Source organism: Artibeus jamaicensis, unplaced genomic scaffold (assembly GCF_021234435.1).
Source record: "Artibeus jamaicensis isolate MK-2021 breed Jamaican fruit bat unplaced genomic scaffold, CSHL_Jam_final contig_387, whole genome shotgun sequence".
Classification (NCBI taxonomy): Eukaryota; Metazoa; Chordata; class Mammalia; order Chiroptera; family Phyllostomidae; genus Artibeus; species Artibeus jamaicensis.
The window spans coordinates 41,014,563-41,029,800 of record NW_026521812.1 but is presented as its reverse complement, the minus strand read 5'-3'; the positions used below and the strand labels follow the sequence as shown (position 1 = coordinate 41,029,800).

Below are 15,238 nucleotides of genomic sequence, written 5' to 3'. Positions count from 1 at the left end.
CATGATGACAGCTGGAGTGGGGGTTTTATCTAAGAAAAAGAAGATAATCAAAAATATGAACAGTAAAATGAGAAACTCACAACTATCAACAACTGAACCTAAAAAAACACCCACAAGAACAAACTAAGCAAACTAAAACAGGAACAGAATCACAAAAGTAGAATTACATGGAGTTATCAGAGGGGCAGGGGAGGGGAAGAATGAGGGAAAAGGTACAAAGAATAAGAAGCACAAATGATAGGTACAAAACAAACAGGGGGAGGAGGTTAAAAATAATATGGGAACTGGAAAAGCCAAAGAACTTACATGTATGACCCATGGACATGAACTAAGGCGGGGTAATGCTGATGGAAATTAGGGTGCAGGGCAGAGGGGAGTAAAGGGGAGAAAAAATGGGACAACTGTAATAGCATAATCAATAAGATATATTAAAATAAATAAATAATATTAATTTAAAGAATAAAAGTAGAACTTCCAGCCAGGATGAAGGCGTAGATCCATGTTTCACTTCCTTGTACGACCAAAAGAAAGTTTTTGTTTTTTAAAAACAAAAATCACCAAAGAACTTATATGTATGACCCATGGACATCAACTAAGGAGAAGAATGCAGGTGGGAAGGGGGTGTAAGGCAGAAGGGCATAAGGGGCTAAATATGGGACAATAGTAATAGCATAATCAAATAATATACTTTTTAAAGATTTAATTTATTTATTTTTAGAGGGTAAGGGAAGGAGAGAGGAAGAAAAACATCAATGTGTGGTTGCCTCTCGCACGCCCCACACTGGAGATCTGGCCTGCAACCCAGGCATGTGCCCTGACTGGGAATTGAACCACGACCCATGCTCAATCCACTGAGCTACACCATCCAGGGCCAATAAAATATATTTTAAAAAATAAAAATAAAAACCAATCAGAACTGCCAGAAAATTGAACTGTATGAAACTCTGACAACCAAGGAGTTAAAGAAGAAACATTCATCCAAACTAGTAAGAGGGGCAGTGATGGGCAGCCTGGGTAGAGAGGACACACAGGCAAGGCAGTGGCTAGAGGACTGAGCAGTCCCACATTTGCATGTGGATAAACTAGGAGGAACAACTACAGCGCAAGACAGACCACGACACCCAGGGCTCTATCACAAATAAAGTAAAGCCCCAGAACTTCTGGTTGTAAAAACCTGTGGGAGTTGTGGCAGCGAGAGAAACTGCCAGTCTCTTGAAAGAGGGGCAAGAGCCCAGCAAGTGGTACTGTTTCCTCTCAGACTCCTCCCCCACAAACAACGACACAATGCAGCAAAGTGGGTTGTCTCACCCTGGTGAATACCTAAGGCTCCACCACTTACAAAATAACAGGTGTGTCCAGATAAAGAAATAGCTTGTATGGCCCAAATGAAAGAACAGATCAAAACTCCAAAAAAAAATTAAGTGATAAGGAGATAGCCAACCCATTAGAATTAGATGCAGAGTTTAAAACACTGGTAATAAGAATGCTCTCAGAAATAATTAAGTATAACCAAAAAATAAAGGAAAGCATGAAAACTATACAAAGTGAAAAATATATACAGAGAACAACACAGTGAAGGGAATGAAACCAGGACTCAAACCAACAACTTGGAACATAAGGAAGAAATAAACATTCATTCGGAACAGAATGAGGAAACAAGAATTCCAAAAAAAATGAGGAGAGGATTCAGAACATCTGGGACCACTTTCAATGCTCCAACATCCAAATCATAGGGGCATAAGAGAAGAGGAAGAGCAAGAAATTAAAAACTTATTTGAACATATAATGAAGGAAAACTTCCCTGATCTGGAGAAGGAAACAGACTTCCAGGAAGTCCAGGAAGCTCAAAGAACCCCAAAGAAGTTAGACCCAAAGAGAAAGACACCAGGACAGATCATAATTAAACTGCCACAGATAAGGAGAATCTTAACAGCAGAAAGAGAAAAAGAGACAGTTACCTACAAAGGAGTTCCCGTAAGACTACCAGCTGCTATCTCAAAAGAAACTTTATAGAAAAAAAAAAAACATACTGGAAAGAAATATTCAAAGTAATGAAAAGCAGTGACCTACATCCAATATTATTCTACCCAGCAAAGCTACCACTTAGAATGGAAGGGAAAATAAAGTGCTTTCCAGATAAGGTAAAGTTAAAGAAGTTCATCATCACCAGATCCTTATATTATGAAATGTTAAAGGGACTTACTTAAGAAAGATCAAAACTATGAACAGTTAAATGACAACAAACTCACAACTATCAACAACTGAACCTAAAAACAAAAACAAAAATGAACTAAGCAAACAGCTGGAACAGAAACAGAATCACAGAAATGGAGATCACATGGAGGGTTGGTTATCAGTGGGGAGGGGGGAAAGGTACAGGGAATAAGAAGCATAATTGGTAGGTACAAAATAGACAGAAGGAGGTTAAAAATAGTATAGGAAATGGAGAAGCCAAAGAACTTATATGTACGAACCATGGACATGAACTAAGGTGGGGCTGGAATGCTGGAAGGAGGGGGTGCAGAGCAGATGAATGATAAAGGGGGAAAAATGGGACATCTGTAATAGCCTAATTCATAAAATATTCTTTAAAAAATAAAGGTAAAAGTACACACAAAAAAATAATATGTAATCCATAGAGTCGTTAGGATGACTAAATAAATATATAAAAGTGCTAAAAGCCTGTTACATACTAAGTTAAGTGTACGTAAGTCAGTTGTGGCAATTTAAAAAGTAATAAAGGAAATAATGTGTTAAAAAGTAGGTACCATATACAGAAGGCTATATATATGATAAAATTATAAATTGCAGATAAAAGTGATTAGAATGTTAACAAACGTAGTCATCTCTGAATGTAAATTTATGAGTGATTTTTAACATCATTGTATTTTCTTACTTCATAATTTATAGGAATCAATGTTACTTAGGAAGTTAATAATAAATATTATTCTTCATGTCTTTGTAATATAATTTTTAAAAGCTCAGACTTCTGAATCAGAATGACCTGCATTAGAATCCCACCTGCTCCTTACTATCTATGAGCCTGAGCAAGTTACTTTACAACAGCAAGCTTCACTTTGCTCATTTGTCAAATGGAGCTAATAACTATCAAATAACTGAAAAGTATAACAAGAATGACCTAACACTATACACTCACTACAACAGCTAAATTAAACCCTACAGACAATATCATTCAGAATTGTCAAACATTATTAGAAGAAGTGTAAATTGTTGTAACCACTCTGGAAAACTGTCTTGCAGTATCTACTTAATTTAAACAAATGGATACACTATGATGAAGCATTTCTATTAATGGGCATATACCAAAGAGAAAAAAGTACATATGTATATCAAAAGAAATGTAAATAAGAATATTCACAGTAGTGTTATTCATAACAGAAAATAACTGTAAACAACTTAAGTGCACTTCTACAATAGAATGGGTAAAGTATGGCATATTCCCAATAGAATACTACAAAATAAGAAAAGAGAATAAACTGCTGATTTATGCATAAATATAGATAAATCTCTGAGTTGAGAGGAGGAAACCAGACACAAGACCATTTCATTTACATGAAATTCAAAACAAGCCAAAGTGATAAACAGTGATTGAGGAGGCTATTAACAAGGGAGACTACAGAGGTGCTAGAGATAATTTTCTACCTTAAGTTACGTAGGCAATCACATTTAAAAATTCTATGAATTAATTAATTATGTGTTAGCCCTGGCTGGTGTAGCTTAGTGGATTGAGCACAAGCCTGTGAACCAGAGGATTGCAGTTCGATTCCCAGTCAGGGCACATGCCTGGGTTGCAGGCCAGTTCCCTGCAGGCCAGTTCCTAGCAGGGGATGCACGAAAGGCAACCATACATTGATGTTTCTCTCCCTCTCTCCTTCCCCTCTAAAGATAACTAAATAAAATCTTAAAGAAAAAAGAGCTATTTAAAAAAAAATTAATTATGTGTTAGACAGTTTTCTGTAAGTTATATCTCAAAAAAAACTGAGGCTAATAATAGTATACCTACCTTACAATATTTTTAAGAATATATGAGCCAAAAGTAAATGCTAACATTTAATAAGAATATGTTCTATGTATTGAGCACTATTTTAAGCACTATTTCCATGTAATAACCTATTTAATCATCAAAATAACCATATAATGTAGGTACTAGCATTATCCCCATTTAAGAGATGAGGAGACTGTGACACAAAATAGCTAGATTACTTATCTGAAGTCATATAACTGGTAAATGGAGGAGTCAGAACCAATTCTTACAGTCAAGCTTCATATTTAAAACTTTCCACCACAACAATAAACTGCCTCATTAATAAATGAAAACTCAACACAATACCTTAGCCAAACAAAGCACTCACAAAGTGTTAGCTATTATTACTATTACTATTATTGTTAGAATTAACTTAAAATATTCCTTATTCTAACATTCAAATATTCAAAACTGTGGCAAATCTTTATAATTGTAACTATGTTCCTAATTTGTCCTAATAATAGCATAAAGGTGAGATTATAAATAACTTGAAATATATAAAGTATGTTACTCTACTTTTTCAACAAATCACTTACAATGTCTGAAGGTTATATCCCTTTATCTTACCATGGATAAAATCCATAATCTTAATTCATATTGAAAGAAAAATTTATATGCTAAGTAACACCCTGAAAGATCTTACGGAGTTCGTTTCAAAACTATAAGAAAAAAATTTCAAAAACTTCCATAAATTTAACCACACACAGGGAAAGCTTCAAATCTTCATACTAACCAGTGGAGATTTAAAAGTGAAAATTTCCTTTAAAGTTATTTCTAAAAACGAAGTGGTAAAGTGCCTGTGTAGAAATCACTTACTGATGATGAAACAGTTGTAATGGAAGGATTAATACAAGTGGTCTACAAACAGGACCATCTTCCTAAGTGCTATATTTGCCATGTGTATTATTAGACATTTGTGATCTTTTGCCTACAGGATGTCTCAAAATGCACGTGCCTTCTTTGTCGCATGGCTCAAGAGTGGGGAGTATGCCCTGACCAGGGCAGCTCAGTTGGGCACTGTCCCACAATGTGGAAGGCACATGCCTAGGTTATGGGCCTGGTCCCCAGTCAGGGTGCCCATGCAAGAGGCAACACAATTAATGTTTCTCTCACACAATGATGTTTCTCTCCCTTCCCCTCTAAGAATAAATAAAATCTTTTAAAAAAAATGATGAGGAGTATAAATCAGTCCTTCTTTCATTAAACATTTAGTAACTTTCAATTAAAAAATCATTTATTGCCCTGGCTACTGTGGCTCAGTAGACTGAGTGCCTGCCTGTGAACCAAAGGGTCTCAGATTTAATTCTCAGTCTAGGACACATGCCTGGGTTGTGGGCCAGGAAGCATGCAAGAGGCAGCCATGCACTGATGTTTCTCTCCCTCTCTTTCTCTCTCCCTTCCCCTCTCTAAAAATAAATAATATTTTTAAAAATCATTTATTGAAAATAGATATTGAGCTTATCTTCCCATTTCTTCTATTTCCATCATTATGTCCCCAATGTTTTTATGTATTAAATATATTTTTAAATTTCTGAACAGATGTACCTAGCCCTCTTCCATTCTCAGAAGGGGCATGTTTCCTGGGATAACAATATTCCAGAGATAGTCCAACCATAAGTGTTTGTATGTACATGTGAATAGACATGTACATGTGAATTTTAAAGAAAATCAAATAGTACACTGAAAAGTACACTATATGCACATTTCTGCATCTTACAAAGGGTTTTTCCTGGGAAAAAAGATTCTAACCATTCTTTTTTCACAACTAACATGCCCTGGCTGGTGTGGCTCACTGGACCGAGCACCAGCCTTTTCTACAAACTGAAAGGCTGCCAGTTCAATTCGCTGCCAGGGCACATGCCAAGGTTGTGGGCTAGATCCCTGGTTGGGGGTGTATCTCTAGCACATCAATGTTTCACTTTGCTCCCTCTCTTTCTCCCTCCCTTCCCCTCTCTCTAAAAGTAAATAAATTTTTCTTTAAAAAAAAGAATAATGGAACTTCCAGCCAAGATGGAGGTGTAGGGTAGACACACTGTGCCTCCTCGCACAACCAAAAGAAGGGCAACAACAATTTAAAAATGAAAAATAACCAGAACTGACAGAAAATTGAACTGTATGGAAGTCCGACAACGAAGGAGTTAAAGAAGAAGCATTCATCGAGACCAGTAGGAGGGGCAGAGATGGGCAGCTGGGTGAAGAGGACTAGCAGCAAGGCCGGGACTGGAGGACCTGGCCAGGCGGCGGCTGGTGGAGTGGGTGGTTCCACATTTGTGTGCAGATAAACCAGGAGGAACAGCTGGGGAGCAAAACAGACCACGCAACCCAGGGCTCCAGCACCGGGGAAATAAAGCCTCAAACCACTAATTGAAAACACCTGTGGGGGTTGAGGCGCCAGCGGGAGAAACTCCCAACCTCACAGGAGAGTTTGTTGGAGAGACCCGCAGGATCCTAGAACATATACAAACCCACCCACCTGGGAATCAGCACCAGAAGGGCCACTTTGCTTGTGGATAGCAGGGGAAGTGACTGAAATATGGCAGAAAGCAGAGCAAGTGCCATTGCTCCCTTTCAGACCCCTTCCCCACATACAGTGTCACAACGCAGTGATGTGGGTTGCCCTGCCCTGGTGAACACCTAAGGCTCCACCCCTTACTAGTAACAGGCACGTGGAGACAAAAAAAAATGGCCCAAATGAAAGAACAGATCAAAGCTTCAGAGGAACTACAACTAAGCAACAAAGAGAAAGAGAACTATTGGATGCACAGTTCAAAACACTGGTAATCAGGATGCTCAGAGAATTGGTTGAATTTGGTCACATATTACATGAAAAAATGAAGACTATGATAAGTGAAATAAAGGAAAATGTACAGGGAACCAATAGTGATGGGAAGGAAACTGGGACTCAGATCAACAGTGTGGACCAGAAGGAAGAAAGAAACATTTAAGCAGAAAAGAATGAAGAAACAAGAATTTAAAGAAATGAGGAGAGGCTCAGGAACCTCTAGAACATCTTAAACATTACAACATCCATATTATATGAGTACCAGAAGGAGAACAGGAAGAGCAACAAAGTGAAAACTTATTTGAACAAATAATGAAGGAGAACTTCCCCAATCTGGCAAAGGCAATAGACTTCCGGGAAGTCCAGGAAGCTCAGAGAGTCCCAAAGAAATTGGACCCAAAGAGGAACACACCAAGGCACATCATAATTACATTACCCAAGATTAAAACGAAGGAGAGAATCTTAGAAGCAGCAAGAGAAAAGGAGATAATTACCTACAAAGGAGTGCCCATCAGACTGTCAGCTGATTTCTCAAAAGAGACCTTACAAGCAAGAAGGGGCTGGAAAGAAGTATTCCGAGTCATGAAAGGCAAGGACCTACATCCAAGATTGCTCTATCCAGCAAAGCTATCAATTGGAATGAAAGGGAAGCTAAAGTGCTTCTAAGATAAGGTCAAGTTCAAGGAGTTCATCATCACCAAGCCCTTATTATTATATGAAATGTTTAAGGAATTTATCTAAGAAAAAGAAGATAAAAATATGAACAGTAAAATGATGGCAAACTTACAGGTACTAACAACCACACCTAAAACAAAACAAAAGCAAACTAAGCAAGCAACTAGAACAGGAACAGAACCACAGAAACGAAGATCACATGGAGAATTATCAATAGGGGAGTGAAAAGGGGAGAGAGGGGAAAAAGGTACAGAGAATAAGTAGCATAAATAGTAGGTAGAAAATAGACAGGGGGAGGGTAAGAATAATATAGGAAATATAGAAGCCAAAGAACTTATATGTACGACCCATGGACATGAACTAAAGTGGAGGGGGAACGTGGGTAAGAGGGGATGTGCTGGGCGGAGGGGAAATGGGACAACTGTAATAGCATAATCAATAAAATATATTTTAAAAATAAAATAAATTAATTAAAATAAATTTTAAAAAGTCTACTGCTTAAGATCATTTCTGCTGATTACAACAGCAACAAATAAAAAATACCAAAAAATACGTGCAAAAGCAATTTCAGTCAAAAGCTCAACCACTTGGAGGTAACAGTCAAGTATTATTTCCTTCTTTCTTTGTATAATACAAATAAAGATAGAGTGTACAGATGATATGGTATACAAATTATACAGTATTCTAGGACTCCTTAACCACATCAAAACTATGTTTAAGTCAGGAAGCTCAGAAATCTAGTTCAACATGCTCCTACATGGTTGCCTTACCTAGATGACCTAAAATGACCTGACTCTCAAAGGACAAAAGTAAGAATCCCTGGACAAAACTTAATAATCATATAAAGTTACATGTCTTTCATACTAAATCTGTTAGTCTAGTTTGGAATACCTTCCAGAGATGAGAAAAAGCAAGTAAGTACTTAATAATTAGTTTGTACTCTGTTGAGGATTCTACTTCTTCAATACTCCTACAGACATCTTACTATGAAAATCAAAGCACATATTCCAGTAAAATATCAATTGCTATTTAAACCTAATATTATACAAATCTAGAATCAACTAATAAGAAATCAAAGCATCAATAGTCACAAGAAAAATTCAGCGTTAAATTAAGTTACTGAATTCCCTGTGATTTCACTCCTGTTTCTATCCTCAGGGACCAACTACCTCGAGATAAAGAATAAGGGTGCCTTTTGCACTGCTGGCAGGAATGCAGACTGGTGCAGCCACTGTGGAAAGTAGTATGGAGATACCTTAAAAAATTAAAAATGGAATTGCCTTATGACCCAGCAATTCCGCTTCTCAGGATATATCCAAAGAAATCTGAAACACTAATTTAAAAGAACATAAGCACCCCTATATTCATTGCAACATTATTTACAATTGCCAAGATTTGGAAGCAGCCCAAGTATCCATCAGTAGATGAGTGGATAAAAAAGCTGTGGTACATTGAGTACCACATGAGTAGTAAACACAGTGGAATACTATTTAGCGTTAAAAACAGAATGGGAAATCTTACCCTTTGCAACAGCATGGATGAACCTGGAGAGTTTTGCTATGTGAAATAGGCCAGTCAGAGAAAGATAGTGCCATATGATTTCACTCATATGTGGAATCTAATTAACAAAATTAACTAACAAAATATAGAGAAAAAGAGAACAGACTGACAGCTTTCAGGGGGAAGGAGGGTTGGAGGGATGGGTGGGTGAAAAGGTGAAACGATTAAGCAAAACCAAAGAAGAAGAAAAAAAAAACACAGACACAGAAAACACAATGACGATTACCAGAAAAAGGGCGGGGGGTAGGTAAGGTAGAGCAGGGTACACTGCGATGAAAGGAGACTTGACTTGGGGTGATGAACACGAGATATGATATACAGATGCTATATTATAGAATTGTACCTATATAATTTTATTAACCAATGTCACCCCAATAAATTCAATAAAAATAAGAGTAAGGTTGACTGCATGTTCAAAAGAGAGAAAACGTCACGTAGATGCTGTCGCTGACAAACGTCTCAGACGTTTTTCCACCAAAAGCGAGTCTGGAAATAATTTTAAAGGAAAAGTCCTCCTCTACTGCCTATTCAATCGCTACCTTTTCTATAAGTAGTAAAAAAAAATAACAGAAATCTACAAGTTTATTTCAGGGGCAGAACCTTCCAATTTCAAAACGTCAACTGAATTTACCAATTTTAACCCTCGGTCTTCTCTTTTAGGATATTCTTTTAGAATATTCTCTTCTAGGAATATTCTAGAGATGATGAGGCAGGTAGCAATTTGCTTTCTGACTTAGGTTCAACAAATCTCTGTGACCGCCCGTTTAACCAACACCACCGAGGAACGGCTTCAGCTGTGAGATTGTCCGCGTCGGTGTGCGGAAGGTGGGGGAGCCAGGGGAGACTGCCAAAACTGCGGCTCCCGCAGGACCTTGAACCCTACGCTGTCAGCTGACTGGTCCGCCCCCGTGCGGTCTCGAATTGGGCTGGACATACAAACTGCACCCCTCTGAAAAACATCTGGGTAAAAAGGTAAGAATCGAGAGCAGCTAGCTTAGGAGACTAGGCCTGAGGAAAGGGGACACTTGAACCCAACCAGCGCCCGCACTTCCGGGGCCCCGATTCTTGGTCGGGCTCCTTGAGACCGCTCTCCCTAGAGGCCTCGCGGCCGGCCCAAGACCCCTCAGCTACACAGCCCAGGTTGGCAGCCACAGAGGCAAGCCATACAGGCCAGCGGCCCCGGGTTCAGAAAGCAGCCGCAGGGGCCCCGGCTGGCTCTGCACTGCGGCGTTACCTGTTCAGGAGCAGTGAGGCGGCACTGAGGCAGAGCAGCAGGAAGCAGAAGAGCGGGTACTGGCGACAGATCTCGCGTCCCAGGTCCAGCCGTAGCCGGTGCTTCACTTTCTCCCCCATCGTCCGCACCCAGGGGACCATCTCTGGCGTGGCTGTGAAGCTGTGCTGAAGACTGAGGCTGAGGTCGAGGAAACCCCCATTAAGCTTCTGTGTCTCCGACAGTGCCGACTCACAGAGCTGCCTGCTGGCGGACTGCTCGCCGGCTGCAGACGCCCAAAGCCCCGCCCAAGGGCCCTGCCGCGCGTGCGCAGCCGCGGGCTGAGCGCAGAGCCCCAAGTTGTGCTCGAGGTCGTCACACGCGGGCGCGCCCCCTAGCGTCTAGCCGCCCCGCTCTCCAGGCGGGAGCTGCACGCCATCCCCAAGAAAGATCCTGCTGCTCTGGCAAGACACCTTTCTCGGAAATGGGGGGTAAAACTGCAGCATTCAGTAACCTCCTGTTTTGCGAAGAGAGTTTTTTGTGTCTGAACACAGGAGAAACTACAGTCCCCCTCCCCCGCAACTGCCGGGCCCTGCCTGCATGGCACCCCGAGCTCAAAGAGCTGCTGGGGACTGTATCTGTGACGCGAACCCTCGGAGGAATGGAACGTGGGGTCCTGCCCCTAAGGGGAGAAGGGAGGGATGCCCCTGAGTACTAGTTTTGCGCAGGCCGTGAGTAATACGACTCTGAATTACGTTCAAGTCAAACCCACTGGGCCGGAACACGCGAGAGCGCGTCGTTTGCGCGCTCGTGGACGAGGTGGAGCTCAGTCCCTGACAACCCCAAGGCCCTAGCCAAAATCCAAGTGTTTGAGTGAGGCGGGTATACACGAGTTAGGTTAAATCCCCTTGTAGTCAGGTAGGGCTTTCACTTTACTAAGTTTTTAGTTAGTGTGTTCATCGCTATTCTGAGAGATACAGGAAAACCTTACCATAATAAGTAACATTTGGGTGGCGTGATAAGCTTTCACACATTTCCCTCAGGCTGTACAATACGTACTTTGGTTTCTCTTATTTTAGAGCTAGATTACTAAAACGGAGAGGAACTTGCTCAGAATTATTCAGTTAGTGAAACTGGGATTTGAAGATGTTCTAACCCCTGAGCTGGTATGCTCATGTTGCCTTCATTTCTCCTCCTCAAGACCTTACTCGCCCAAAGAGCGGAGACAGATGTGCTCAAAAATGATTCAAAAGAAAAAAAAAAGTGTACCTATAGTTTCATTAATATTTTCCCATGTTATTATTCCGAATACAGGACCAACTTTAACGATCAGGTACATTTTCCATTAGAATGCAGGTACATTTCCATTAGAATGTACCTTTATTCTGTTAATGCTAATTATTTAATCTCCTTAATATAATTACCACCACCCTTGACCTCTAATCTATACACATTTCTAATAATTTCCTTAGGATCAACATCTATACAATTACTGGATCTAAAAGTAAAAACGTGATACATTCTGTCGTTTCTTCCTAGAATGGTCCACAATAGTACATCAAAGTGTCCACTTCACTGATTCTTATCATTAGGTGTTAACATCACAAATACACTCATGTTATACAATCTTTTTAAAGATTTTATTTATTTTTTAGAGAGGAGATTTTATTTATTTTTTAAAGGGAGAAAGAGAGAGAGGGAAACATCACTGTGTGGTTGCCCCTGGAGTACCCCCTGCTGGTGACCTGGCCCGCAACCCAGGCACGTGCCCTAGGCTGGGAATCAGAACCCGCAACCCTTTGGTTCACAGGTTGGCACTCAAGCCACTGAGCCACACCAGCTGGGCTACAATTCTCTGATTAAACCGTTTAAAAGACTACTGTGTAACATCATTGGGAAGTTTAATACTATTTTTAATGTTTTGAGATAATATGTAATTAAACATTTATAAACATTTTTTGCAGCCATTGTAGTGTATTTAAACTATAAACCCTTGGGATGCTTAAGAACAAACAAAAGGTGTATGTTGAATTAATCTATATGTATCAAATGTCTACTCTGGACTTGAGTACTTAATAATTATTTTATTAAACTGTTCCAGGAAGTTACATTGCCAGTCTTTTTTCTGCTTAAAATTTTTGCTTCCTTAAGGGCCTATTCTGAAATTACTGCTCAACTTTTCACTGATAGCCAGAATATTTTAAAGATCCAATGTTCTGTTCTATTTAAACATTTTTACAACAATCAACTAAGACTTCTTTTCCATAGTTTTCTTAGCAGAGGAAATTAGGATAAGTTAATAAATTGCCTAGACAATAGGCAATTTAAACCTTCATATTATTCTTACGTTCAGGAAATTAAAAAAATGAAAACAAATTTGTCATAAGACAATTCTTTGAAATCTACACCTAAACCAAAAAAAATAAATTTTCTTGTTGATACATACATCATTTAATGAAATAAAACTTTATTTCATTCAGAAAGTTATTTCATTAGTGATTCTCTTTTTTAATTACAGTGTACATTAGTTACTATTACTTCATACTATTTTCTAAATGTTTTCTCTCTAACCTTATAATCTAGTGTCCACTTTAACACACACACAAGATTGAAATTTTTTTTCTAATCTTTTATTAAAACTTCCAGTGGGGATATGGGATATCCAATCAATCCTGTTGCTAAAACCAACTCCACCTTCTACTAGAGTACTTCATTGAGCAAGCTTAACTTGATCTATCTCAATTCCTGGATCCTCAACTCTAAAACATCTTCTTCATAAATTTTAGAGACTATTATCAGATAGAAAGTACCTATTAAAATGTCTTTATTCAATGCTTATACAAAAAGGTTTCTTATTTTATGGATTTATGAACATGACAAAAATAGGCCAACCAATTAGCTTTATTTGGATCTAAAATGCTGATGACACGAAGTCAAAGCTGTGTTACCTCACAGGAAGGAAACTAAGGCCCAAAGAGCTGTATTGTCTGCCCTAAGTTCTGCACCTGCACTGTCCAATGCAATAGCTAATAGCCATTGTCTGGCTATTCAGCATTTGAAATGTGTCTAGTTTCAATAGATATGTACTGTAAGTATTAAATACACACCAGATTTTTAAATGACTCAAAAAGATTTTTTAACTGATTTTAGAGAGAGGGAGACAGAAACACATTTGTTGTTCCACATACTTAATGCATTCTCTGGTTTCTTGTAGGTGTCCTGACCAAGGATCGAATCTGCAACCTTGGTGTATTGGTATGATGCTCTAACAGAGCTACCTGACCAAGGCCACATCTCAAATTTTAAAACTTGGTAACAGGTTAAAAGATATTTTAGAACTAATGTGCTGAAAGATAAATTAACCTGTTTCTTCTGTAATGTTCCAACTAGAAAATGTTAGATTTTTTAATTTATTTTTGGAGGGCAAGAGAGGGAGGCAGACTGGGAAAGAAACATCAATGTTAGCAAGAAACATTGATCAGTTGCCTCTTGTACCTGCCCCAAGCAGGGATCCAACCTGCAACCCAGGCACAGGCCTTGACCGGGAATGGAACCAGGAACCCTTCCCTTTGCAGGACAACACCCAACCAACTAAGCCATGGCAGTCAGGGCTAGAAAATTTTAAATTACATCTGTGGCTTGCACTATATACCTACTAGACAGTACTGGTTCCACTAATGTTTGCTATGGAGAGCGAGTACAATTAAATATGTAAATTTTTCATAAATGATGCAATTATGTATGCTAAGGGTATATTTTCAAAAAATAAAAAGTAAAACATAGTTGATAATGCATTCACCTAGAGGGCTCACAAACGTCCAACTACAGTAGTATCTCCATTATTTTAACAAATATTTATTGAACTGGCATGTAAGTGTAAGGCACTGCACTAGATATGGCAGAAAAAATGATTTAGATGCATTTTTTCTAACCTCCAAAGGCTTATAGTATAATGAAGGAGATTTCATTCATGAAAAATGTGTAATACAGGGCATATTTATATATAAGGACTAAGGATTTTTTGTTGTTGTTGTTTTTAATGACGGGTGATATCCCAGGGAAACTTTCAACTGATGAGAATCTGGAGAAGCCCCTGAGAAGGCAATAAAAAACTACAATTTATCTCTGCTTTCACTTAATTCTCAGAAGTTACAGCACTAAGCAATGTTAACTATATAAAATGCTTTTTCATAATTAAATCCTAACCCACCAAATTATACAAATTGCTTTTTATATTGGCAAAGTAATATGAAAAGGTGGTGTTGAAGACCTGAATACCAGTAATTAGGCCTGCTTATCTCTGATGACCCTGAATATCCACCCGTTTGTTGAAGGCCATTATGTATATGGCCTAAAAGTGTCAGGAAAAGGATAAACGAATACATACAAGCTACCCACCCCTAGGAGCCATTTCGGTCCTTACTTCTCACGGATGCCTCCTATAATTTTGGGAGCATTCTCTCTCCTATCACAGGATTGGCATTTCCAAACCTGGTTTTCTCCCCATGTCTCAAAACATCAAGGTTCATTCATATTTTAGCTTTTGTGGTGTTGTTTTTGCAGTCTTAATTTTATATTTCATAACACCCTCTTGTACAACCTGTCCCTATGTATCAACCTCTGGAAATAGTGCTGCTTGTTTTAGGAACCACTGAAATGCCTTCTTTACTTCCAAGAAATATCCCTTTCCTGGCTTTTCGAAATAGGAACTCTTTAATATGGAGAATATGTTATTCAAGGCATTCGGGATTTTTGTGAATAGGAGTTTGAGATGTTCAAAGTGCAATTATTACTGGCATATTTAATGCTTCTCCCCTTTTTGTGGCAATGAGTTAAAACCTCAAATGGGTCTGAAGATCTGAAGAACTACAATCTTATACAACCAGTAACTCAAATAGGTACTCTCTAGGTAAAAGCTGTTTTGACCATGAAATTTCTGGGTAGTCTCTTCTTAGCACCAAGTGTT

General features: G+C 38.8%; 1 protein-coding gene across 5 annotated transcripts in view; it reads right to left on the bottom strand.

Annotated features, from left to right (window-relative positions):
• Positions 1 to 10,586, bottom strand: part of SNX14 (sorting nexin 14) — a 91,153-nt gene extending 80,567 nt beyond the window's left edge. For 3 of the 5 annotated variants that reach the window (XM_037143824.2, XM_037143828.2, XM_037143829.2), the window contains exon 1: positions 10,297 to 10,523. In XM_037143824.2, coding sequence (XP_036999719.2) covers positions 10,297 to 10,436 — 140 coding nt within the window. In that variant the 5' untranslated portion in view covers positions 10,437 to 10,523. Of the gene's footprint in view, positions 1 to 10,296 lie in introns of all 5 variants that reach the window. The other 2 variants (XM_037143827.2, XM_053664754.1) reach the window with 2 other exon arrangements.
• Positions 10,587 to 15,238: the final 4,652 nt, after the last annotated feature.